This window comes from Aedes aegypti, unplaced genomic scaffold (assembly GCF_002204515.2).
Source record: "Aedes aegypti strain LVP_AGWG unplaced genomic scaffold, AaegL5.0 Primary Assembly AGWG_AaegL5_hic_scaff_598_2072_PBJ_arrow, whole genome shotgun sequence".
Lineage (NCBI taxonomy): Eukaryota > Metazoa > Arthropoda > Insecta > Diptera > Culicidae > Aedes > Aedes aegypti.
Window position 1 is genome coordinate 47,842 of NW_018736277.1, and position 26,792 is coordinate 74,633.

The window sequence follows — 26,792 nt, forward strand, 5'->3', positions numbered from 1 at the left end:
ATTAATTCACTACAATAGTGATTAAAGTGACTATTTTTCTGGAAAAGTGGCTTTAGTGACTTTTATTTGCAAATAATTACTTTTTAGTTAACAGGTCGAAACTATAGTGACCAATTCACTAAAAATTGCCTCGCTACCTGCCCTGCTACGGTTCGTTTTGGACAACACATTTTTGTGACCATCCCGGATTGAAACGAACGGAACGAACTTACCACACCATGCACGGAAGCATTGAAGTTCCTTGATACCGATCTGTGGTATGCGAAGAGGAGCCTTTTGTTACTATAGCACACTGTCACAGGAACCGGTGGTCCTCTGGATACCAGAACTGTCCGTTGGCATACATGCACTGTTTAGCCAGCTCACCGGGAGAAAAACATACCCATTCACTGAGCAGCAATATATCCCACTTGATGTGCCGTCCGAAAGCCATCTGGAAGGACATACCGATGTCCATATCGGTAATCACCGAAGCGGGACCAAAAATTAAAAACGATATCCATAACAGCGAACAAACGAAAATAATTCTCAATCTGTCAAAAATAAGTCTACTCTGGAGCAGACTTATTTTTGACAGATCGAAATCGGAGGGAAATTAATTTGCGAACTCTCGCATAACATCTGATCTCGCCCTAAAAGCCATTGGTAACCATGTGTGTAGCTCGTTGTTTCTAAGCATTTGAATGTATTTTCATGTTACTTAACAACGCTATGGGGATGAAAGGATCATTATCTACCTGCCCGTGATGTTGGTTTGTGTGCTTATTTTTTCATTTGCTCAGAAACAACGAGCTACACACGTGGTTACCAATGGCTTTTAGGGCTTTATCTCAGAGTATGCGAGAACTGTCAAATTTAAGTTCGGACTAATTTTAACAACGCAATTGAGACAGACCCTTAATTAATCTGAGTGGAAATATTTTACAGTGAACATGGCCTCGATTTTCTAACCAATCTTTGTTTGAATAAGCCATTTTATGAGACGTTTAGAATCATATGGTTTCCGTTTGTATACCAGCTTTGAAAGTTTCTGGCGGGCCGATTTATTTACGTTTCTTCTAGCGCTACATTTGGAAGGAGCATATTCAATAATGGCGCTGGTGGAAATGCAGCACAGTTTTTAATGTTCGCATGTAAAATTTAAATCAGTAGGCAGGGAAGATATTTTTCATCTACGTTACCTGTAATACATGTAAACCGGGCAGAAACATGCGCTGAAAGAGACGGGGAAGTCATCGGCAACAAAAATGTGACCAGCGCCATTCAGATATCATGCTAGTTTTTTTGAACAACAACAATGAGCGGCCCGCCAGAAAACGTCATTCGAACGTCTCGTAAAATGGCTTATCACCCAGATGTTTGTTGACATTTTACTTCGTAAACTACTTTACAAACTACCATACCTACGTACAAAAAGTTTAATTCGTTTTTCTCCGTAACGGTTTTGTATGAGAAATTCAACATTTTTGTAAGGAACCCATTGTAGAGGTGAGCTCGCATTACCAAATCATTAGGTGTCATTGTCTAATTATCATCGATTACTTCAAGCTAGCAAATTGTTGGCCGACTGGTCGCTAAAATACACAAAATACGCCAAAAAGGATAAGCGAAACAAAATGAGCAAGCCCACCAAAGCTAACTACAGGAAGTTCTTCCTCCGGAACGTCGAAATCCCTCTGGCCACCAGTAAAGCACAGGTTATGAAAGCTTCCCAAACCGCCAACACCAAACAGATTCCTACCGTTGGAGCAAAGCGCTCATCGCTGAATGACAAACCATCCAGTAGCAGCGTATCGGTAACGAAACCATCCGGTTCTGCCGGCAACAAATATAAGGAACCGGAATTACACAGCGCTCTCAATGTCCGCAAAGAGATCGAAAAGGTTAAATCCTTGCACACGAAACCACCAACCAGCATCGGGGAACTAACGCCGAAGAGTAAGAAATTCCGTCCGCGATCAGGTAGGAAGCTGTTTTAATCCGTACGGTGTGTCTGAAACCGTTATTAACGAAAGTAAGTTCTTGAATTTGAAACCTACCTTTCGAAAGATATTGTATATTAAAGTTTACTCCGTAAAATTGAAAATATTTCAACAAGAGAATCGCAAGTTGTCGTGATTTAATCGTTTTCAGCTATTTTGAAAGGAAAGTTAACATGCTTCAGAATATTCTCTAACACATGACTGGTAGCAAGTGTCTTTTCAGAGACTCGTCTGTTTTAATTCAAATATCTATAAAGCCTCTAAATTAATTAACTCAATACGCGTGGTAAAGATGGGTAAATTATGGGTGAAATTATGAAAAAAAAATTCACGTGCTCGGCTGGATTCAACCGTTTGATATTATTCTGCGTATATGTCATTAGCTGATAGAAAATTAAACAGTTCGTCCTCTTTACTATTCAAACAACGAGTATTCTAATTTGAAATATTTAAAAAAAATATTTGGATCCGATAACAATTTTGTTAGTTATTTTACCTCAATTTGGACTGCTTCAGTCATAGTGGTGGTTTTTGAATATCGCATCAATCATTTGATTCAATTGTTCAGTTAAGAAATCAAAATCAGAGGCAGACATTCACTAGAAGTAGGTGCGCATTTTCTGATATTTTGTTTGGATTATCCGTTAATAAAGAGACGAAATAGGAGTTTCCTGCGGCGGCAGGAATTTTTCCATATGATTTGAAATAATCAGAACGCTTATCCGTAGAATATTATTTTATTTTTTTCCCATCCCACAGGTCACCAAGAAGCTCAACTTCCAACACGATGAGAATGTCTTTAAAGGATTGGTTCCGGTGAATGTGAACGATTCGGTACTGATCCCTACCACCAGGAAACCTTTGAGGAGTTCGTACGTTGCGAAGGAAAAGCGAGACCCGGAGCCGGAATTGGGCGACTTCCTGCGGCCCATTGCCAAGTGTAACGTGCCGTTGGAGCCGTACTTGGCACCCCAAATGGCCCCAAGGCGTCCCAACTTCAACAATTTTGACCACATACTGGAAGTGTTCGCCAAAGTCGATGTAGGAGCTTGATGGGTTGGATGTAGGTTACTTCTAGTTTAGGTTATTGTTAATGCTTATTTATATGCGCTATAATAATGAATGTTCAATGTGTTATAAGTAATTATTTTGTACAGTAGTTTCTAAATTGTTCTTCAACATGTTTGGATCTATCGATAATTAATGAATAATAAACAAAATCATTTCAGATAATTCAGCTATTTTGTTAGGAATTACTGATTATCAGCCACAGTTGAGTAAGAAGGGGTAAGATGGGTCAGTGTAATTCTGAGGTGCATATTTTTGCTGATGGCATGAATAATTTTATTAGATGACTAATGTGCAGCTACTTAAAAGTTACGCGATACATTACATACAATCGACGTATGATTGGAAAACGAGCCAATTAGAACACTTCGTTTTTTGAAGCCATTTGTGTGATATTTGTAAAATACTTTTTTTTTGCAATTTGTCACGTAAACGGCCTACGTTCCTCAACTGAAGTAAACGGCATCGTAATAGTCACCACGATACCATCGTCACCCGGTCGCATATGCTCCTGGGTTTTGCTGACGATATCTATTATGGATCCGACAGAAAAAAGGACAAACATTTTTTTTAATATATTTTTTTCTCAATCTCCAAGCGTCGCGACTAATATTTGAATAGTGCGCTGTGTTCATAAACATCGTAAGAATGCTGCGCCACACATGTCATTATTGTAGGGACCTACACTGAATAAATAACATACCTCGAATATAATGTACCTTGGTTTTGAATACACCCTACCTGTCATTATGAAAACCTTGTTCCGATCTGTCAGAGGAGGGGGATTGTAGACGGCTACGTGCGGGATAAGACGTGATAGTTGAGTGACCGGTGTATACCGTTAAATTCCGGATTGGATACTACGGATTTGGACCACTCCCCTACATCTGACGACGGCGGACAAAAGGTAAATTCTTTTCCAAGTGGAATTGGAACCATATAAGAAAGGCGTTTTACCCTCAATCAAAAAAAAAGAAAAGAAAGGTGCAAGACGAGCTTCTGGGGGAGAAAGAAAAATGGCCGTAGTGTGGTTGGAATTTTTTTTTCTCTTGGAATTGACGATAGTGGTCTTATTGGAATTATTGAATTGTTGGTCAGAGATTCGAGAAGAAAAATGACGATATCGTAAGGTCAATTACAAAAAGCAGCATGTAATAGTAAATATATGGTGCTCATAGAATTTATCGGTATATTAAAAGTGAAAGTGTCTTAGTGCGCGGGGGCCTAAGTGATGTGGATCTGAGTTTGTTCTAGAGCGCGAGGGCCTAGATTGAGCGAATTTGAATGAAAATGCAATGCATATCTTGATGCACGAGGGCTTAAGATAATCGATCAAAGTATTTTCGCTAAATGAGTAGATACCTAGTGCGCGAGGGCCTAGGATAATTCTAGAGCGCGAGGGCCTAGAATATGAATGAGTACATCTTAATGCGCGAGGGCACAAGATGAAAGCCTAGTAGCGAGATCGTAGATTGTTCTAGTGCGCGAGGGCCTAGAGCTTGTGAGTAATCTTAATGCGCGAGGGCTTAAGATTAAATATATGTATTTTTTTAAAGCGAAGGTATTGTTATAATATCTAAAAGGCTCTGTTTCCTAAGTCAATTCAATAATAAGGGTGCTGACCTTATGCAGCTGGTATAATTATTATTTGCTGTATTCGGTAAAAAAAAAATAGATCACCCGACAATCCGTATCCGATAGAGCCTTTTTGCTACGATTTTTGCTCACATTGGAACATTAGAAGTGGTCGTTGAGAACAAAAATGTAAATTAGAAACAAATAAAAAAACAAAAAGAATAAATTTGAGATTTTTGTTTATGCTTGCAGATGGACGAGAGTCGCCCAATTCCTATGTTCCGTTGTGAGCAAATTGAAGGTTCGAAGCTTGCAAAGGAGTGGCAAGAATGGAAAGGTTCTTTGCAATACTATTTCGATTCGTATGAGATCACGGACCAAAAGCTTATGCGGGCGAAATGTTACACTTTGGTGGCCCGCAGCTCCAAAAGGTGTTTCGAACTCTAGATGGAACTGATGAGTTTCCATTGGTGGTGGTGCAGAAACCTTGGTACGATGTAGCAATCGACCGTTTGGACCAGTACTTCAAGCCACGTAAGCAAGATGTGCTGGAACGCCATAAGCTACGAAATATCAGACAACTGCCAAACGAACGTTTCGCCCATTACGTACTTCGATTGAGACAACAGCTAATGAAATGCGGACTCGAAAAGTATGCAGCCGACGTTAGAACCAGCATCGAGGAGATGATGTTGATCGACGTCATCGTCGAAGGATGCGCATCTCAAGAGTTGCGCCGCAGAATTCTCGAAAAGGATCAATCGCTTTCCGACATAGAAGCGTTGGGAGCATCACTTGAAAGTGTCAGGAACCAGGAGAAGGAGATGGGTGTTGCTGAAAATCGAGATCGTCCTGCTGAAGTTTACAAGGTACACGCAGCTGATAGAGCAAAATTCGAACGCAAACCTGATCGTATTGAAAATCGTTTTCTAACACGACCGATCAAAACCGACAGAGAGATGTCAACCAGGTGCTTCGCTTGCGGTTTAGTTGGGCATACATCGAGGAGTCCAACCTGCCCCGCTAGAGGAAGAACATGTCGTAGATGTCAAAGCAGTGGACATTTCGAAAAGGTATGTCGAAAGCGTCCAAGTCCTCGACCTTCGACCGGACCGGTGAAGAAAGTTCAAGTGATTGAAAACCTGGACCCGCCACAAGAGCCGGTGGCAGATGAACCAGAGAAAAAGGTATATTACACTTTCCATGCCGGTAACAACACGAATGCATTCGATTGCAAAATCGGCGGAGTTGCGGTCGAAATGTTAGTTGACTCAGGTTCGGACGTCAATCTCATAACAGCAAAGACTTGGGACGAACTGAAGCGGCAACAAGTTCACGTAACCGAATGTGTCAAGGGTAGTGAGAAAATACTCAAAGCCTATGGTAGCGAGAAACCCTTGGACATTTTGGGCACGTTTAAAGCACTCGTCGATGTTGGTAAACGGTCAACCAATGCGGAATTCTTTGTTACATTGAATGGACAACGAAACTTACTCGGAGATCTGACATCTAAGCAGCTTGGAATTCTGAAAATTGGTGTGGAAGTTGACCAAGTTGTTGACAGTGAAACGACATGTCCTGTACCGTATCCCAAAATTCCAGGAATCAAAGTTCACATCGTTATGAATCCGGAAGCGGTTCCGATTTTTCAACCCGTGCGTCGAATTCCCATTCCTTTGGAAGGTGCTGTCAACGCCAAGCTGGATGAGCTTCTAGCAAGAGACATCATCGAGATAAAAAGCGGACCGGCGTCTTGGGTATCACCCCTAGTTGTCGCCAATAAAGCAAACGGAACCATTCGTCTATGTGTGGATTTGAGGCGTGTAAATCAGGCGGTAGTCCGTGAGCGCCATCCAATGCCTGTAATTGATGACATTATCACGAAAATAGGAAAAGGCAAGATATGGAGCGTGCTTGATGTGAAGATGCTTTCTTTCTTCTGGAACTTGATGATGAGTCTAAGGATATAACGACCTTCATCACACATCGCGGTTTATACCGATTCAAAAGATTGCCTTTCGGGCTGGTTTCAGCCCCGGAAATATTCCAGCGTACAATGGACGAAATGTTGGCAGATTGCGAGGGTGCGTATTGGTACCTCGATGATGTAGGCGTCGAAGGCAGTACAATGGAGGAGCATGATATGCGTCTTGAGAAGGTATGAACAAAGAAACAATCAAATGAAAAACAAAAATAAAATAAAAAACTTGGATTTATTACAATTTTGTTTTATTTTTTTTTGCGTTCCGGTTTTAGGTTCTTACCAGATTCAAAGATAAGGGAGTTGTTCTGAACTGGGACAAATGTAAAATGAGGGTGACTGACTTTGAATTCCTAGGGTTGAAAATCAATTCTAACGGCTTACAACCATCTGACACGAAAAGGGACGCTGTTATGAGTTTTCGCAGACCATCAAACGAAAGCGAGGTAAGAAGCTTTCTTGGTTTAGCCAATTATATGGGAAAGTTTATTCCCAATTTGGCAGAAATCGACGAACCGTTACGAAAACTGACACAGAAAGGGGTTGCGTTCCACTGGGGCGATGCAGAAGAAAATGCGTTTAACAAGATAAAATTCCATATAGCAAATGCTGAATCTCTAGGATTCTATAGAACAGAGGATGGTACAGCTGTAATTGCGGATGCAAGCCCTCATGCGCTTGGCGCCGTGCTGATCCAAACCGATAAGCAAACAAGCCAGTCAAGGGTAATCTGTTACGCATCAAAATCGCTCACAGACACGGAAAGACGGTACTGCCACACTGAAAAAGAAGCGTTAGCACTGGTGTGGAGTGTCGAGCGCTTCCAGAATTATTTGATTGGAAAAGAGTTCAATTTGATTACAGACTGTAAGGCCCTAACTTTTCTGTTTACACCATCATCGCGCCCATGTGCTCGCATTGAGCGGTGGGTCTTGCGTTTACAAGGATTCCAATACAAGATTGTCTATACTACTGGTCCTTCGAACATTGCTGATGTTTTGTCCAGATTGTCCGTATCTGAGCCAAAAGCATTCGATGATTCAGAAGAGCTGATGGTTCGTGAAATAGTTAACTCTGCTGCTACAGCTGTGGCGTTGAAGTGGCATGAAATCCAGAATGCCAGTAATACAGATGAGGTTATTGGCCTGATTTTTCAAGCTCTGGAATCAGGGATGTCTGAACAGTTATCACTACCATACAAAATGATTTTTGGAGAGCTTAGCCGGGTAGACGGAGTACTATTAAGAGGTGATCGTATCGTGATTCCTCAAAGACTTCAGCAAAGAGTACTGCAGCTCGCACATGAGGGTCACCCTGGTATGCGCATTATGAAGGGTCACTTACGTGCCAATGTATGGTGGTCAAAAATGGATGCACATGTGGAACAGTACGTGAAATCATGCCGAAGCTGCACTCTCGTGTCTGCGCCGAATCCACCAGAACCAATGACTCGGAAAAGGCTCCCTTCTCGCCCATGGGAACAAATAGCCATAGATTTTCTGGGTCCTCTGCCCGAAGGAGAGTATCTGCTGGTTTGCATTGATTACTACAGCAGGTATTTAGAGGTAGTAGAAATGAGAGATATTTCAACCGCATCTACTATCCAAGAACTGCTAGCAGTATTTTCACGATACGGTATCCCAGAATCTCTTCGAGCAGATAACGGTCCGCAATTTGCTTCAGAAGAGTTCCGTGTTTTCTGCGGGGAATACGGCATTTCATTGGTGAGTACCATACCCTACTGGCCGCAAATGAATGGGGAGGTTGAGCGGCAGAATCGCTCTATTCTAAAGCGCCTTAAAATAGCTCAAGAACTCGGACGCGATTGGCGCAAAGAGCTGCGACAATATGTTTTAATGTACCATTCGGCAGCACATTCGACAACTGGAAAAGCGCCTTCTGAACTTATGTTTGGATGGCGACTACGTTCGAAGCTTCCCAACGTTCCTGCATTTGATGACGTAAATGAAGACGTAAGGGATAGAGATATGCTGGAAAAAGAAAAAGGGAGAGTCTACGCAGATAATCGCCGAAATGCAAAGCCCAGTGAAATTGAAGTCGGAGATACAGTGTTGGCCAAGCGGATGAGAAAGGAGAACAAGTTGAGTACGGAATTTGCATCAGAGGAGTTTACGGTCTTAGAAAAGAAGGGTACAGATGTAACTATCCGTTCATCATCATCGGGAAAATCGTATAATAGAAGTGCTGCTCATCTAAAGAAGATACCGAAGACCGCGATAGATCCAACGACATTTCAGGACCAACATGAGCACGAATCGGTGTATGCTGAGCCCAGCACTAGCAAGAATATGACGTCACATCAGGCTGCTGATAAGTTGCCATCTGTTGCTGAGAAAGTTGCCGAAAGGACTTCAAACAGGACAAGAGCTGAGTCTAGTCGATTGAAGGATTACATTACATATTGACGGAAGCTATTAAATATCATTTAATTATTGAAGGGTAAGGGTGTAGGGACCTACACTGAATAAATAACATACCTCGAATATAATGTACCTTGGTTTTGAATACACCCTACCTGTCATTATGAAAACCTTGTTCCGATCTGTCAGAGGAGGGGGATTGTAGACGGCTACGTGCGGGATTAGACGTGATAGTTGAGTGACCGGTGTATACCGTTAAATTCCGGATTGGATACTACGGATTTGGACCACTCCCCTACAATTATGACAGTTATGTCGGGAACGAGTCACACGTCGCGCGTCCCACACGCGCGTTCCGATTTGGTGGGCGCGCGACAATATATAATCGGAATTGAGCTGCATCTAGCCGCAGAAGAGGCATTCGTGCCTTTCAAAAGGGGGACAGCGAGGATTGGACTTACCGTCAACACAATAACAAAACAAATGTAGGGATCCGGACAATAACAAAACAATGTCGCATGAATCATGAGTTGTAGTACAGATCGTTGCACGTTCTGACATAACCTCAAAACTCCGTATAAAAAAATGTCAACAATTCCAGCAGTGAATGTCAAAGAGCAGGACAGTCAATTGAGCGTGGTGAACGAGGAACAGAGAAGGAGAATTTTTCGTGACGTCACCATGCACTCTTCTATATTATAAAGTAGTGGATATTGTCAAGCTCATAAAACACGGCAGGCTGCGTTGGGCTGGTCACGTGGTACGAATGCCGGAAGAACGACAAGCAAAAATAATATTCAGTAGAGAACCTGGATGAGGCCTTCGGCATCGTGGTAGGCCGCGCACACGTTGACTTTTTGCAGTTGACTTAACCCTCAAAGCCCCGGGACAGACCTTTTATTTTCAATCGACTGGTGCTAAGGAACAAATAAGTTTAACGAAATGTGGTTTTCACTATGATCGATGGGATGTGTGAGGTTTTCAAACCGGAAGTTCAGACCTGGACATGTTTTTCAACCGGAAATAAGTGTTCCCTAGTCACATATTTTACAACTTTGACACCGAAACAATTGTCAAACGTTTGGTTTTAGCCCTTTTTAAACATTAAGTAACGGACCAAGGCAAGAATACATCATTTGGTTTATTTTCTTGCATGGGACGAAAGCCGAAACCTGGTTCCGGAAGTTCTTTACGGGTTGGTGCCGCGGTCAAGCAACACATGTAAATTTGTCCCAATGCGACTTGAACGTCATGAAATCATCTCAGAAAACCAATACACGACATTAACTCTCAATATTGTCAATTTTACCATTTAGCCTAGGCCATGCCAAATTTCCAATTTTTGCGTTACGTAATAAATGGACGCCGCCTAATGCGTAAGTAGAGAAAATACTTGTGAAATGCCTTTGCCCAATATAGTTTTTGATTGTGAATTTGGTTTGGGAGTTTCCTAACCCGAACAAATGGGAGGAAACGGGAAGGAAACACATATAAAATGTACTGTGAAAGCGTTTGCGGGGAGCTACCATAAATAAAGTTTTCTGGGTATTCTCCAGCCAGATAGTAAGAAATTTCCAAGTAGCCGTAAATGTTGCTTCAGGTCAAATTTACTTGTGCTGCTTGGCCTCGGCTCCTACCCGTAAAGTACTTCCGGAACTAGGTTTCGGTTTTCATCCCATGCAAGAAAATAAACCAAATAGTGTATTCTTGCCTTGATACGTTACATAATGTATACAAATAGCTAAAACTTATCGTTAAACATTGGTTTCGTTGTTAAAGTTGTAAAATATGTGACTATGAAACACTTATTTCCGGTAGAAAAACTTGTCCAGACTTGAACTTCCGGTTTGAAAACACCACTCGCACGAAGTCTAAGTCATTCCATCGATCATAGTGAAACCCGCATTTCGTTAAACTTATTTGTTTCTGAGCACCAGTCGATTAAAAATAAAAGGTCTGTTCTGGTTCTTTAAGGGTTAAGGACACTTAATTCACTGAAAAAAATCCACACGTTTGATCCGTGAGTTCAAAACAAGGTTGCGTATCATCACAACGAAGCGAAAATCGCTGTGTTGCTCCATCGTCGGAGATGGAGAAGTACTACAAGGTAGCAGTTCTCTTTTCGTACGCAAGAGCTTCTCTCTCGCGAAAGGGAAACCATCATTCTGTTTTTTGCTTCCTTCACATTCTCCCGCTGCTCTTTGAGTTACCGCCGTTGGCGAACCGAACATGCGTCACTCAGCGTGCTGCTCGTTATTGCATGATTTTTACTATGACCGATCTACCCGATGACTCCTTATGGAAGAGTTCCGTTTGTCAGGAGTGCAATTTACCACTCGCGACGAGCGTTCACTGCGATGCGGCTGGTCGTTCGAATGGTTATAGGTTTGAGGCGTTAAATAAGAAGTCAACCAAATGATGTCTGTATGATAAGCTGTAAATTTGTTAGTAGAAAATTGGGATGAAATTTTTATCACAGAACAACACATTTCATGGTAAATTTTGTTATACCTTGAAGATAGAAGGACCGGGAAATAAAACGCCAAGTGAATTCGTTTCCGTTTTGAAAATTTTTATTCAGCAACAGTTCCACAAAAATTGGTTTATTTATACACTTATAGCAGTGACAATGTGGGGTGGTAAGGGGACGGACCTGATATAGTGGTTAGAACACACGCCTCTCACGCCAACTTATATTGATTTGAACAACCGATACCGTCGAATTACATACATTACATTCGTTACCGCCGTTTTTCTTGCCAAGATCGAAACCGCTCGGTTTACTGTATTCCCTAGATATAGAGTACATTCTCAAAATTGGTGGTAAGTCATTTGGCCTGATGTCGTTTGGCATAAGGCCATATGCCATGAAGCATATTGAAATAAAGGTCATTTTTCATAATAGTCGTTTGGCGTAAAGAGTCTAAAAAAACAGTTTTCAAGGTGGAATTCATTTCAACGTTTCTCTTGAACTACACTGACGATTTCAGGCTTATTTTGGAATGAATTGGTACAAAAAAGATACCTTATCTCACAATCCTATTCTCTAAAATTATCTAAGGTATGCTTCGGCTTATTTCGTATGCACGGAGATAGGACTCAACTCAATTTTGGGTTGTTTCAACGCAATTCCGTAGTTAAGCCCAATTACTCAGTTTTGGCTAACTTTCCAAGGTCCCAACTAGGTAGCCTTTAATTCCATTAGAAAAATATTCTCAATTTTGTGTTAATTTACCGCAAAATTGAGTTTTTACAACCCAAGCTTGAAAAAAAGTTTGTTTTGCTTAAATTTGGCTTACTGGGCCAAAGTATCCCTATTGGAAGAAAGAGAATTTTAGGTTTAAGTATCATCGATATACTTAATTTTGGGTAACGTAAACTCAAAATTTATGTTAACTATTTTTCTACGTGTAAACTGTCCTCGTAATTATAGCTATGGAAGGTTTTAATCTGATTTTTTTTATTTCAAACAAACATAAATTGTTCTCTCGAGCTGTTATGCTGCAAACATTATGGTCGGATTTTGTTAAATATTTTAATTATACACATTCCTTCTTTTATCACATTCAGTATTGTATTCGTATATCGTAACTGTAGTGATCGAAAAGACTTAACCGATTTTTTCTTTGGATAATCACTCGAAGCACAGTCGATTGTTGGATTTCCCAATGCATTATGCATAAATTGTGGTCTTTATTTAACTTTCTAATAATCAGGTATCAGGTATCAGAAGGCCGGCTCCAAAGGCACGTTCCCCACCAGTTGGGAGATTTGTGCCATCGCCATATTTGAGCCTATTTCATCATCTACCCGATGGGAGAGGAAAGGGAAGGGAAAGATGGGAGGAAATAGGAGTGGGGTCCCTTGAAGAGGGAAGATCGCATAAGCGAAATGAGAGCATGTAGCTCCATACCACAATGGGTTCGAACAGCGCCCTAAAAAGGGCACTGCAAAACGCATGAGCGTAAAGAGAGCCTATAGCTCATTACCACAGCGGGTTAAGAATAACAGGATGTCCTGAAGATTCAGGCTTCTGTATTCAGTTTCACTTAATAAGTGTTTACCAAGTAATTGGAATCGCATTTGCGCAAAAACTGGACAGTTACATATCAGGTGATACGAAGTTCCATAATCGGAGTCACAACTATCACACACAAATGAGTCAGCACGCTGAATATTTGCCATGTGATAGTTGAGTCGGCAGTGGCCTGTCAACGCTCTGACCAAGAGACTGCAATTCTGCTTTGACAGATTTGTTAAATACTTCGCCACCTTTGGAGATGGCTCAGTAATATACAATTTTGTTTGACGACACGACTCCAAACTATTCCAATATTGCTTGTGCTGAGTTGCCGCCCAAGAGTTTATCTGAAGCTTCACCCAGCACTTCGAAATTGGAATAGCCGGCTCAGGGCCAATGAAGTCATGCGATGCTCCATCGCGAGCTAGCTCATCAGCCAATTCATTTCCAGCGATGGAAGAATGGCCAGGTACCCATACAAGGTTTACAGAGTTGACTGAATTCAGTTCCTCAATTTGAGTTCGACATGCGATAACAAGCTTCGACCTTGAGTTGGCCGAAGCGAGAGCTTTTATAGCAGCCTGACTATCTGAACAGAAGTATATGACTTTACCCATTACGCGCTGTTGAAGTGCTGATTGCACTCCACACATAAGAGCAAATATTTCCGCCTGAAAAACGGTGCAGTTTCTACCAAGTGAGTAAAACTGATTCAGCCTTCGAGAATATACTCCTGCACCAGCTCTACCTTCAAGAAGGGAGCCATCAGTGTAACATACTATATTGTTTGATATACTTCTTTCCAAATAGCCAGACGTCCACTCTTCCCGTGAAGGGAATTGTGTGGTAAATGTCCTGTAAGGAAAGTTACAAGCAATTGTGAGATCACTTGGAGCAAGGACAATTTTGTCCCAATTCACCAAAAGTGGAAACAACGAAGTGTGTGTAGATCTACGATTCACTGGATTTTTCTCCAGTAGATCCAGTACCCATAGTGCTTCTTGTTTAAGATATATGTGTAGTGGCGCAACGTCGAAAAGGGCCTCGAGCGCTGCTGTGGGAGTTGTAGAGAACGCACCAGACATCGCCATCAAGCACATCCTTTGGAGATGGCCCAATTTTGATTGGATTGTTCTCACTTCGCCCTTTTGCCACCACACAAGACATCCATATGCCAATATTGGTCGAACAACTGTTGTGTAAATCCATTTGATATATTTGGGTTTGAGGCCCCAAGTTTTACCAAAGGTTCGCCGGCATTGACCGAAGGCCATACAAGCTTTTTTGACTCTGAAATCAATGTGAGCTGTCCATAAAAGTTTGGAATCTAGAATGACTCCGACATACTTTACTTGATCAGTCACATTAATCTCAGTGCCAAAAAGACGTAAAGGTCGAATTCCATCGCGGTTTCGTCTTTCCGTAAAAAGAACAATAGATGTTTTATTCGGGTTAACCGAAAGGCCATATTGGCGACACCAACTCTCGACTACCTGAAGAGCACTTTGCATCAGGTCGAATAGGGTGCTTATGCACATACCAACTATCAGAGCTAGATAGTCGTCGGCAAATCCATAAGTTGGAAAACCGCAATTATTGAGTTGCCTCAATAGCGTATCTGCTACGAGATTCCACAAAAGTGGTGACAAGACTCCCCCTTGGGGGCATCCGCAAACACTCAATTTTCGAATCGCTGCTTGACGCAATGTCGAGAAGAGATGTCGGTTTTTGAGCATTTGATGAATCCAATTGGTTATCATTGTAGGTAGCCCATGGTTTCGTGCGGCTTCCAATATGGCATCGAAAGACACGTTATCAAAGGCACCCTCAATATCCAAGAAAACACCCAAGCAGGATTGCTTCTGAGCGAATGCTTTCTCGATATCGTATACAACTTTGTGTGAAAGAGTCACAGTGGACTTTCCAGATTGGTAAGCATGTTGATTCACATGAAGAGGCATGTTTGCCAAATAAACATCACGGATGTGATGATCGATAATGCGTTCCAGACATTTCAGAAGAAAAGAGGTCAGACTGATTGGTCTAAAACTCTTCGCTTCCTCATACGACGCACGTCCTCCTTTTGGGATAAACTTTACAGTAATATCACGCCAGGATTTGGGAATGTACCCGGTAGCAAAACTGCTTACAAGTAGCTTTTTCAAAACATGTTTGATAGACTCAAATCCCTTTTGGAGCAGAACAGGATAAATCCCATCCGCTCCTGGAGATTTGAAAGGAGCAAAACTATTAAGTGCCCATTGAATCGATTCAGTAGTTACGATACTGCGAGCCGAGGCCAGAGACTCGTAACTACATGAAAAGACATTTGGTTCATCCGTAGATGCTATGTCCACACATCCGGGGAAGTGTGTATTGAATAAACATTCTAAAACTTCTTCATCGGAAGAAGTAAAGTCACCATTAGGTAAGCGAATTTCGTTCACTTGGAAATCCTTAGATTTTGCAAGAATTTTGTTCAACCGACTGACTTCACTCAAACTGGAAACATTTGTACAAAGGTTTTTCCAGCCGGATCGTTCAGCAGAACGAAGAGCCTTCTTGTAAGCCTTGCGAGCTGACTTGAACGACTCTGATCCAGCTGAACGGCGTCTGTTCCAACTCCTTCTACATTGTTTCCTGAGTCTAGTCAGATCGGAATTCCACCATGGGGTCCCTCTTGTAGTCTTTACAGACCGCAGAGGACATGCTTCTTCAAAAGCTTTCATAATGTAGGATGTTGTTGTATCAACGGCATCATCCAGATCACTTGGATTTTCAATGGACGGAGAATATCCATGAAATTTGGTCGCAACCAATTCAATGTAGAGTTCCCAGTTTGTTGACCGGGGATTCCTAAAACGCAAAGTCTGCGCAGTTACATTTGAATGTTCAAAGAAGATGTAGCGATGATCAGATAATGATTCCTCATCTGATACATGCCAATTCGTCAACTCGTGACTGATTCTATTCGAGCAGAGCGTTATGTCTAACACTTCTTCTCTATTAGAAACCATGAAAGTTGGGCGATTGCCTATGTTAAGTAATCCAAGGTCTGTACTACTTAAGTATTCCATCAGACTGGAGCCTCTCAAATTGATATCCGAGCTGCCCCAGATGATGTGATGAGCATTGGCATCACTGCCCACAATCAGCGGAAGGCCTTTTGTTACGCAGTGTACGACAACTCGTTTGAAGTCATCCGTTGGGGATGGTTCATCATGTGGTAAATATACCGAACAATAGACGTATTTCCTGTTGAGGTCACCAACAGAAACATCGATTGTGACAGCACATACATCTCTGGTAGTTAACTCAGAAATGAGTGTAGCAACGATTGCTTTATTAACGAGCACGCATGCGCGGGGCATGGAGCGCGAGTTTGCCATTTCAAGCTTGCTAAAAGTAGCAAAAACTGGGTCCACAAGGTTACCTAGATAGAAGTTCCCTCTACGAAAGTAGGGTTCTTGAACTAGCGCCACTTGGGCTGCACCATTTTGCATGAGTCTGCAAAGATTGATCGTTGCTGTTCTTTTATGCTGAAGATTGATCTGAGCTAACCTAACCGTAGCCACTACCCAAACTAGGCAGGATTAAGCTTTTTGCAATCTCAGCACGAAAAAGACCAGCAACGAAAAAACCAGATCGGTATCTATTTAAAGTCGCCAAAGGCGAAAGAGCACAGAATACACTGTGTAAAACGCATAATGCGAATCCATATAGGTGATAATTTAAATTAAATGTCAACATATTCATAATCCCACCCTTATTAAGCCTCAGGATAGAGACTGAAGAAGGGCAGCCGATTATCTCGGAGAAACACAAGGTCACCTGCACCATTGCTCCGGGTAGCACAGGAAGGACTCAATACTGTAGAGGGCGCCCTGGTACCCCACAGGCTCCGTTTGCGGTTAGGTTTTATTTAGACCCCCCTAACCATTCATTCCTAGGCACGGTACGCATCACACCATAAATTAGGGGTCACCTGTGAGGTGGACTTTTACCACCGGAACAGGCAGTCCGTAGTGTTAATTCTTAGCCAGTTGAAACAACCGCTACCGACACTACGCGGCTATCTAGGCTGCTCGGGAAAAGGAGGTTAATATTGATGATTAACTCCTGACGTGCCCAAGCAGCCTGCAATTATTTAACTTTCTAATAATGGTGACAGTCTAACATATTTACCTGTCCAGTTTATTAGCAAAACAAACTAAATGAAAGAAACCAATAACTTCAGCTACTCCAATGGTTTTATACATCACATTCAATGTTTTAAGTTTCTTTATGTTGCAATATTTTTGGCGGTCCGTCTTTTACTGTTTAAATTATATATTTTGCCTTCTGTCAAACACAGACTGTTCTTTGTTGTAAAATACCTAATATTTAGTTAAGCTTTGTTGTTAATTTTCATCTTTTTAATATTGCTGGTCTATAATTTCATTCAAGGCTAGAAAGCAAAAAATAAATAAAAACGACACGGAAAAATCCTGACCGTCAAAGCTTTCATAAAATTTTGCATTTATAGTGAACTGTTTTAAACATTGGTTGTGTTTATGTATTTTCAATTTGGTAAAGTTAAATCATTATCTATGTGGAGCTCGGCATTTGTTGGTACCGACTTGTGCTCGACAAATCTCTGAAAATAAACCACGCTTGGAATCTCGTCAGAAATGTATGCGTAGGTGTCAATATCGTCAAAAGTGTGTTAGTTATTGAAAGTGCAACATAAATGGTCGGAGTTCAGATAGACACGCCTAGATGATATCACTGCGGAACACGTTTTTGTCTCAAGCACCAAAATACCGCTATTAACTAAATTTAGGGTTGCTACATCCATGGCCGTTTTCAAAAATATCATAGTACGTCTACTTTTTAAGATACTGATGGTTGAAAATGTGAAGTTTGACTATTTCGGCCAACTTGTATGCAAGTTTTCCAGCTTGTATGACAATTTATTTGCTTTAATTTGTCACAGAACTTCAATTTGATGTGTATGACAATACTTATCAACAAAGTTCATAATATTTTCGATACTCAAAAGTTAGTTTTTGATGGTTTTGAAAAGTATTGTATTTTGCAATATGAGAGAAACTAATAGTTTTGTATGAAGACGGCATGTCGAAAAATCGTTTTTTTTTTAATTTAATCGTGCAATTTCAACCAAATTAAATCTGGAACGAAAGGTAAAGTTATATCTGGAGTGCTTGGTGGAAAAGATCACTAAAAATCTTATTTTAAATTTCATGTAAACATCAATAAAAACAGTGTTTTATACAACTTTGGCGACCTATAGCATAACATTGTGATGTGCTGGAACATTTCTGAGAACGGCATCAGATGCAGCAATCTCAAATCTAGAGACACATAATTTGATCCTTGAGACACGCCAAAAATGTCAATTTTGTTGCGCTGTGTATTTTGGCCTTCTAAAGATACGTTCATCTTCTTCTTCTTTCTGGCGTTACATTCAACTGAGACAAAGCCTGCTTCTCAGATTAGTGTTCTTATGAGCACTTCCACAGTTATTAACTGAGAGCTTTCTTTGCCGATTGACCATTTTTGCATTGTATATCGTGTGGCAGGTACGAAGATACTCTATGTCCTGGGAATCGAGAAAATTCCCTTTACGAAAAGATCCTCGACCAGCGGGATTTGAACCCACGACCCTCAGCATAGTCATGCTGAATAGCTGCGCGTTTACCGCTACGGCTATATAGGCCCCGTTCATGACTTCATCAATTCTGATTTTTACGATGTTCTTCCGATAAATATGTGTCATCAAATAAGTAAGATCCATTATCACTGCAAATGATGCAAATATTTAGATATTTCACTTGCCTGCGGTATGTTTTCCTGAAACCTTTAAAGAACACTTAGTCCAGTCTGTCTGAACACCGATCAAATAATGTTTAAATAAGTAAAATATTATGTTTTGATCTGGTGGTTATTTAATAACTCATTATGAAAAACGACCATTATGCCAAACGACCTTATGCCAAATGGTCGTATGCCAAACGACTTTATGTGAAGCGAGATATATTCCACAAAACTTGCTGTCCTTTTCAATCTTCCAATAACACGGCCTTGGAATAAAATCCTGGCTGCGCTACTGTTTATCCTGAGTGTAAAATGATCAAACAATAAGGGAGGAAATATTGTAAAATGAAAAATATAATAGAAATTGAAATTTGTAACAAATGCCATAGTGCAGTGTAGGAGTCTCAAAACGCTGGTCAAGAAAGAGTCATCATGATTGCTATCGAGGTTGCTACGGTGCATGGTTCACATTGGTACCCCCTCCTACCCCTATTTATTCATTTTTCATACACAAGAAAATACCCATTTTGACGCATTTCACCGATAGATTTTTTTATTTCTTCCGATCATGAAAATATGGCCCATATATTGATCTCTAGCGAGAAAATAATCCGATGTGTGACTAATAAAAGATTGCTGTGAAAAGTAGGACTCAGTATGCCTCATACTGGTTTAACATAATGCTGACTTCTCTCCGCTACATCGTTGAAACGGTGTGCTGTGCACTGATTAAATTCAGACATTTGTTTAGCAGAACCTGCTGAACAAATTGGAGTTTTAGAGGCTAACATTATAATATTATAGAGTGCGGAGCACGCTATGTCTGAGTCAGACGATTATAAAAATCTCATGTACATCGAATATTTTCTCTTTAGAGATCAGTATTTGGTCTATATTTTCACGATAGGAAGGTTTCAAAATATTCTATCGGTAAATTTGTTTCCATTCATTTTGTATGGGCTGAAATGCGTCTAAAAACGGGATTTCCATGGGTTTTAGCATGAAAAATCACTAAAAAGTGAAAGAAAAACACCAGTAGAATATTTTAAAACCTTTTGATTATGAAAATACAACTCAAACACTGTGCTCTAGTGAGAAAAAAACCGATGTACGTTCGATTTTTATAATCGAACGATTTAGACATAGCGTGCGGAGTTGATAAAATTGCAGGATCGCATCGGTTTGGTTTCCTCACCGTACTTATTTGTCATCTCATGTTGAACAAATGCGGTGAAGACACCAAATCCGACTAGGCGTAATCCCGCACGTTTAATCACAAACCAGCATTTCTACCCACACGCAACATGCGCAACGCGCTATCCTTCATTCCACGGCAGCAACAATTTTTCTTTCCAAGATCCTACGAGCCGGTCCCCAACGACTCGCGGCGAGCGTTACGGTGAGGCCATAGTAACGCGTCTGCGTCCGCGAACGCGATGCGATCAAAGGATTTCCTGTTGTTGATATTCTGCTTTGCGGGCTCGCACACGCGGACGCGTCGCTCGACGCGTTTACTATGGCAGCGCCCTTAGTCAAAACTCGCAGTGAGCTTTCATTGCTGCTTGCACTCTTCCCCGATCGCAACATTCCCCGAAGAGTTGTTAGAATCGAGCCAGACTGAGTGGCAAAATGCGCAAACACTCTCCCCGCAGAAGGCTCTCACAAGCCTCCCGACGATGCTATCGGTTCATTCATTCGGGAATAATGCTTTGCTCTCGTTTTTCCGAACGCGTTCATAAGCGGCAAGCGATTTCGAGTCGCACGAGGCGAATATCAGTAACCTTGGTTCAAAATTATGGATCGATTCATAACTTCTATATCGATTTGTTGTGATTTTTCGTGTGTGTTACACATTAAATTCTTTAGTTTTGCTTCATGGACTGATTCATCAACCGACAACATGAATTCCATAGTTTTCCACATCAGTTCCTGAAGCTTTCCATTTCAAATTCATATGCGTTAACCTATGGGTGCATAGATCATCACCCAACACGAATACAGTGGTTTAATTTATGATTATCTTGTGTCATGATCATCATGTTCAAGTTGGTCGATTTGAACGTGATGAGCTTGCTGACGATTTCCGTGTTCAAAATTTCTAAATTGTCTGTGATCAACCCATAGCGAACTAAATTGCGGTCGGACCTCGTGCCGAACGACAGTCATAATCATGTTCGAAAGAAAAGAAGCAAATTCGGAAGCTGAAAGTGTTAGAGGAAAATCTGCGGATTCGTTTTTCTCTCTATTATTGAAGATGTCCGAGTGAAGATAAGGAGTTCATTCTAATTTTCTATAAATAACATGCATTACTTCCAGCATTGGATATAACGTATGGTGTTAAAAAAAACCGGATTCCTCTAACAGATTTTCCTAGCTTTCAGCTTCGAATAAAATGAAATATGCTAATCTCGGGCTTTCCAAATTATGGATTTGCGGCGCCCCGCTTATTGCTGACTCACTTGTTTGGAAAAAAGAACATACAAGTGAGCTTGCGACAAGCAGAGGAGCCTCGAATCTATATTTTGATATTCATGTTTAATCACACATGACTAAAGCTACTACATTTCAAATTCAATAAGCAAATCAGTTGGTTTTCGTGATTTAATATTTGGAAATTCATGTTTGTTTCACATGAGAAGCTAATGTTGATACACATGTTATTATACCGTTAAGTCAATGACGAAATCCATAAGGCTACCACACTCAAATCATGCACGGAGAACAAAATATAGTATTCGTAATCATTTTTCCGGTCAATTTAACTATATTTTAAGGTTAATTTGGAGATAACTAAAAATATAGTTGAATTGACACTATATTGTTGAACATAACTATACCATATAGTTGTTGACAACTATATTTTTGATTGAATTTACAAACGTCAAACGTCAAAATTTAACTATATTTTAGTTGACTCAAAGTGAATTTTATTGAGTTTACAATATTTTGCAATGTTTACTCAGCATTTTGTTCTGCTTTATCAACATATCTGAAAAGATTCGGTGCTGCTTTATCGATCTAAAAAAAACATTTCAAAAATGAAAACAAAGGGCGAGTCGACAAACTTGATATGTGGTCTCCTGCGTGAGAGGTGGTCATCCTAGCACCTACACTATTCCTTGCAAGTTAGAAATAAGTAGATTTGTGAGCATGACTTAAAGTCTAGGGAGGTGAATGTTTCCGAATAGTGTTAATTATCAAAATTATAATTGTTATAAGTACCAGTGGATAGCTCAATCAAAGAAGTGTGTGTATTGGATATGACGTTAATTTAGTGTTGGCGCAAGTTAATTTTATTTCGAAACAACTATTTGTGCGTAAGTAAAAGTAATTGACAGGATTGTAATCTTAACATACAGAAATTCTTCTGCGTGTGTGGTTTTCCTCATTGCGCAAATCTATAAGTAAAACACACGAACTTGACGTGTAGATTTTTCTCAGTGTTAACGTTCAGGGCGACTGGAAGCGATTGGCTCAGGACCGAACCCAGTGGAGAAGAATTATCTATTCGGCGTAGATTCAACGTAGCGAATTGTAGCCCATCAAGCATCAAGCAAGTAATAGTCATTACGCAACTCAAATCAGTTACGTAATGACTATTACGCAACGCTTTTTGATTACTAAACCTCTTTGTATAAAGGTACGACTCGTGCTGTAAAAAATCATCATTCTGTAACTTGTTCCGTATTCGAGGAATTAATGAAAAAAGAACTTTTTAAAAAGGTGCATAATAAAAAACTTTAAACTATTGTTGAGAAATTATAGGTTCTCTCCGAAAAGATTAATATTATAATTTCTAGAGAGTTTATTGAAGTAAATCCTTGAAGAATCTAATGAAAAATATCTTGAGAATACCACATGATATTCTCCCGAGAATAATTTTTTAAAGAGGAATTCACTTTTATTTTGTTATTTACTTTAGGATTTGTTTCCATTTATTTTTGTTGAGGTCCATAGGATTGGATATAACTGAGGAATGTACTAGCAACATATGTAACTAATGGGGCGATCCCTGCCCAGCACAGGTGCGAATCTCCTCTCTTCAATTGCCTCAGGGTCGGCGTACGCGGTTGACTATAGCGACCAACAAAACACTAGATTACTATTACCTAACATAAGCCCACTTTATTCCGATATTCGCACAAAAGGTACCTTTATTACCCCCAGTTTCTTAACGCTATCTCCTACCTCACTTATTATCTTCTTCTTCACTATTGGCGGGGCCCCCTCTCTTCACGTTCCGCTACGCCACCGTCTCTCGTTCCTGGAGTTCGCTTCGCTCCTTCTCGCTTTCGCTCCGGCAAGACACGGCCGATGGAACCTTCACTCCTCCGCACAGCTCTTCTGCTTCCTCTTCCTCGTTCAGGGTGGACGGCCGACTGGCACTTCACACCCCACGCTTCAGGCCGTTAACAAAATGGCCGCCTCTATACACCAACTAGGTGACGCCTATCGGCTCGTGGTAGCAGTCTACGGAGTGGCACACTTGTCGGCTCTAAGCCAACTCCAAGATAAGAAGCCACAGCGTGCTTCCGGTGATACTTCGGCGAACACAGGTTCCGGCCCAGGGCCAAACTCAGGCTAAAGCTCCGGCGTAGATTACGGGTAAAGCTACGGGGTCCTGGTGGGTTGAGAGGGCGGAAATATGTTGTTTTTTGGTGATTAGTCTGAGGGCTATTTTTTTACAAGGGGGAAATCTGCAATAGGCCTATTCACATGACGTTCCAAAACAGCAGATCGGGAAGCTCTTTGACAGTTCTTGAAAAATGAATGAAAATGAAATGAATGAAATGAAAATGACAGCCTCGTGTATGCACCGGTCCTCCACCGATGTAAACAAATGCATAGACGGACCTGTCACATGAAAAGGCCTATCAGATCCCCTGAGAAGGTAACTCAGGGAATGCGGAGATGATGCACCAACGACGACCCGCTAAAACCATACCTATGCACTGTGCTTGAGCAATTCTTTTAGAATTGTTGCCTGGATTGGAATGATTAACGGATTACCTGGATGTTATTCTAATGGCGCTTCTTCCACTTTTCACAACTTGTTTTAACTTTTACTTTTAACATTTTTCTATCTGAGCAATTCTCGCTGAAACCAGGCCGCCATCGGCACCCATCGTTAGAATTCCAATTTTATGTCACTGATCGCTAGTTTTCGATAAAACTTAAGGGTGATCCTTTCTGTTTTCTCAAATTGGTGGTCCCCTCGTACGCCAGCTAGCTGAAGAGTTTGCGAAAAAGCCCATTTTTTGATAAATCTTGGGTATTTCTTCACGGGATATGTCTCATATTACGCTCGAAACACATAGCAAACTCAGTGGCATCGTATAGAGAAAGGATATAGCTTTCATTTAAACTTGAAACAATTTTGGCGGCCATTTTGAATTTGGCCGCCATCTTGAATTTTGTTAGAAAAATCGATTTTTCACCATTAGCGCACCGCTAGTTTTTAATTCTGAGATCACCATCAGAAAGCTGAGGAAAAATTGCGTAAGATAGGCTACAAAAACTTGGTGAGCAAAGGTATTTACCCTATGATATGAACGAATTTCTAAATCATGTTCTACTATTTTGACGTATATGGCGAGTGCAATCAATGCAAACATATTTTTTGTACAACAAAGAAACAAGTTTTCAATTGTTGATGTATTATTTGAGACAGATGAAGAATAGGAGTATTAATTTGAGTGAAAAAATCTGGCGGCCATCTTGGATTTTGACGCCATCTTGGTTTTAAGTAGTAGAATGAGTTTTAACCTTGTTAGCACTCAACATGTTGAATTTCAATGCTACCGTTACACTTATTCTTCTTTTTCCTCACGTTACGTCCCTACTGGAACAGAGCCAGCCCTTCAGCTTAACTAGTTTTAAAAACAAATTATCAAATAGGATTTTTTTAACGCTGATTTGCTACCTGAATGATTATTCTGCATATCTTCGAGTTGTAAAATAGCATTATTTCTTTCATTTATTTGGTCTAAAACCATTGATACAAATGAACAATCAGTTGAACAGCTGAGATAAGATAAGAAAGATAGAATCTGATTGTTTTTTTTTTAACGAAGGCCTTATAATTCAACATGATGAGCACTGAGATGGTAAAAAGTCATGCAACTGCCTTTTTTTTGGCATAAAGTCGTTTGGCATAACGGCCGTTTGGCATAATGGTCGTTTGGCATAATAGTCGTTTGGCATAATGAGTCTGAAACCAAGAATTTCTTAAGATGAGATTCGTTTTTACGTTTCTATTGAATCTTTCTGATGACATCAGGCTTGTTGTGGAGTCAATAATTGACAATAATTGATACAAAATGTCACTTTATTCTACTATCATAAGCTCTTGAATAAACTAAAAGAAAGTTATTATCAATAATATTTTATAATTTATGCAGAAATTACCCTTATTTCAAATATTAATTTTTCTTTTGAGATTTCGCTATTGGAATAATTTTTTGCACTGAAGATTTTGATATACTTAGCACTAATTTACCCTTCTTTAAAACATGGGATTTTTTTAAATATGATGTAACCAAATTATTTTTAGATATTTTGTTGTTCCCAACTGACAAAATAGCGGCAATTGATTGGCAACATTGATCTGCTCAAGTTATCAGCGAAAAGAGAAATCGATTACTGCAGTTACTTTGATGGGTTGTGCTACTCTTCCCGTAATGTCGGTTCCCCGAATGTCGTTACCCCGAACGCTAGTATCCCGAATACCAGTTCCCCGAATATCCCGCTTCTATAAAAAGTCCACTTCCCCGAAAAGTTTGTGGCACTCATACTTGTCGTAACTAAACATTTCAGGGCCATCTGATATGCACCCTTCTTTATTTAATTGGCGGTTCTTCCGAGTTTTACCGTCCTCAATATTTTTTCCACCATGAGTATAGCCAAAAATGACAGAATACCTGCTTCTTTTGATTGCTTATCGTTCTTGCTCGTTTACCTTCCAGCCACTAAAGACTATTAAAGCACCTATTTAAACTGCATCACTTTTCGGGGAAACGAGTCATTCTAGGAACTGGCATTCGGGGAACCGACATTCAGAGAAACGACATTCGCGGAAAAGCAGGACAAGAGCTATAATTCTGAACGCAATTTTTGATGTCTTTTCGTTTTATTACGCCGCAATAGTTTTTGGCGTCCAATCTTTTATTAATTTAATCATGAATTTTGCCTTCTTCTAAAAATAAGCTGTTCTTTATATTTATACTGTTTTAAATTGTATTATTTAGTCAAGCTAAATGTTCACCATTTATTTATTTCGCAATTCTTGCAAGATGTGCTGTTAGAATACAAATTACTTTAGAACCTGTAAATATTCAACATAGTTTTTGCAAACACAAGATCTCTTTTCAAGATATGCTGGAAAAATATTATTTTAATCACAAATTTTCCCTCCTTTCGATAATAGACAGTGATTTTGATGTACACTTTCAAAATTAAAATTTTTATTGAATCGTTCAAAAGTTTTGCCACATATATTTTCTTTCAAAAAATTGTTGTTCATTTGAGTTACACTCCCGTGCATAAGTTTGGGTTCACCCCCTAAAAAACATGCAAAAGTGTTCAGTCCATATCTCTGTGATTACACGTCCAATTCAAACTCTTTAAGCCGCATTTAAAAGGCAAAGAGTTATTCTTACTTCGTATGTATTTTTCCAAAAACATTCTTTGAACTTGTTATACTAAATTTGTACTTAAAGTTGTGACATTTTTCAAAAAACACACTGAAAAATTCTATCCAATTTCCTCAGCATTGGGTCGACCAAAATGTTAAATCAAAGTGTCATTATAATCGTAATCTTATATTCTTTGAAAAGACCCCACGAAATTTTTGCGGAAAAATCTGAACAGTATTCAAAATCAATGAAACAGTCAGTCAAGTAATCGTGAAAAGAATATAAGATTACGATTCTAATGACACTTTGATTTAAAATTTTAGTCGACCCAAT

General features: G+C 40.2%; 1 protein-coding gene and 1 long non-coding RNA gene across 2 annotated transcripts; both read left to right on the plus strand.

Annotated features, from left to right (window-relative positions):
- Positions 1–1,297: 1,297 nt before the first annotated feature.
- On the plus strand, positions 1,298–1,599 carry LOC110681239. Its single transcript, XR_002503131.1, has 2 exons — positions 1,298–1,488; positions 1,549–1,599. It is a non-coding gene; the product is annotated as an uncharacterized LOC110681239 (long non-coding RNA).
- Position 1,600: 1 nt separating this feature from the next.
- LOC110681238 lies at positions 1,601–3,137 on the plus strand. Its single transcript, XM_021857007.1, has 2 exons — positions 1,601–1,938; positions 2,742–3,137. The coding sequence occupies exons 1-2, from the start codon at positions 1,617–1,619 to the stop codon at positions 2,771–2,773; spliced, it is 354 nt and encodes a 117-aa protein (XP_021712699.1). The 5' UTR covers positions 1,601–1,616; the 3' UTR covers positions 2,774–3,137.
- Positions 3,138–26,792: the final 23,655 nt, after the last annotated feature.

Coding starts and splice junctions, on each gene's coding strand:
- LOC110681238 (XM_021857007.1), top strand. CDS start 1,617: ATGAGCAAGCCCACCAAAGCTAACTACAGGAAGTTCTTCCTCCGGAAC. Junction 1,939..2,741: donor CGGGGAACTAACGCCGAAGA/GTAAGAAATTCC, acceptor CCCATCCCACAG/GTCACCAAGAAGCTCAACTT.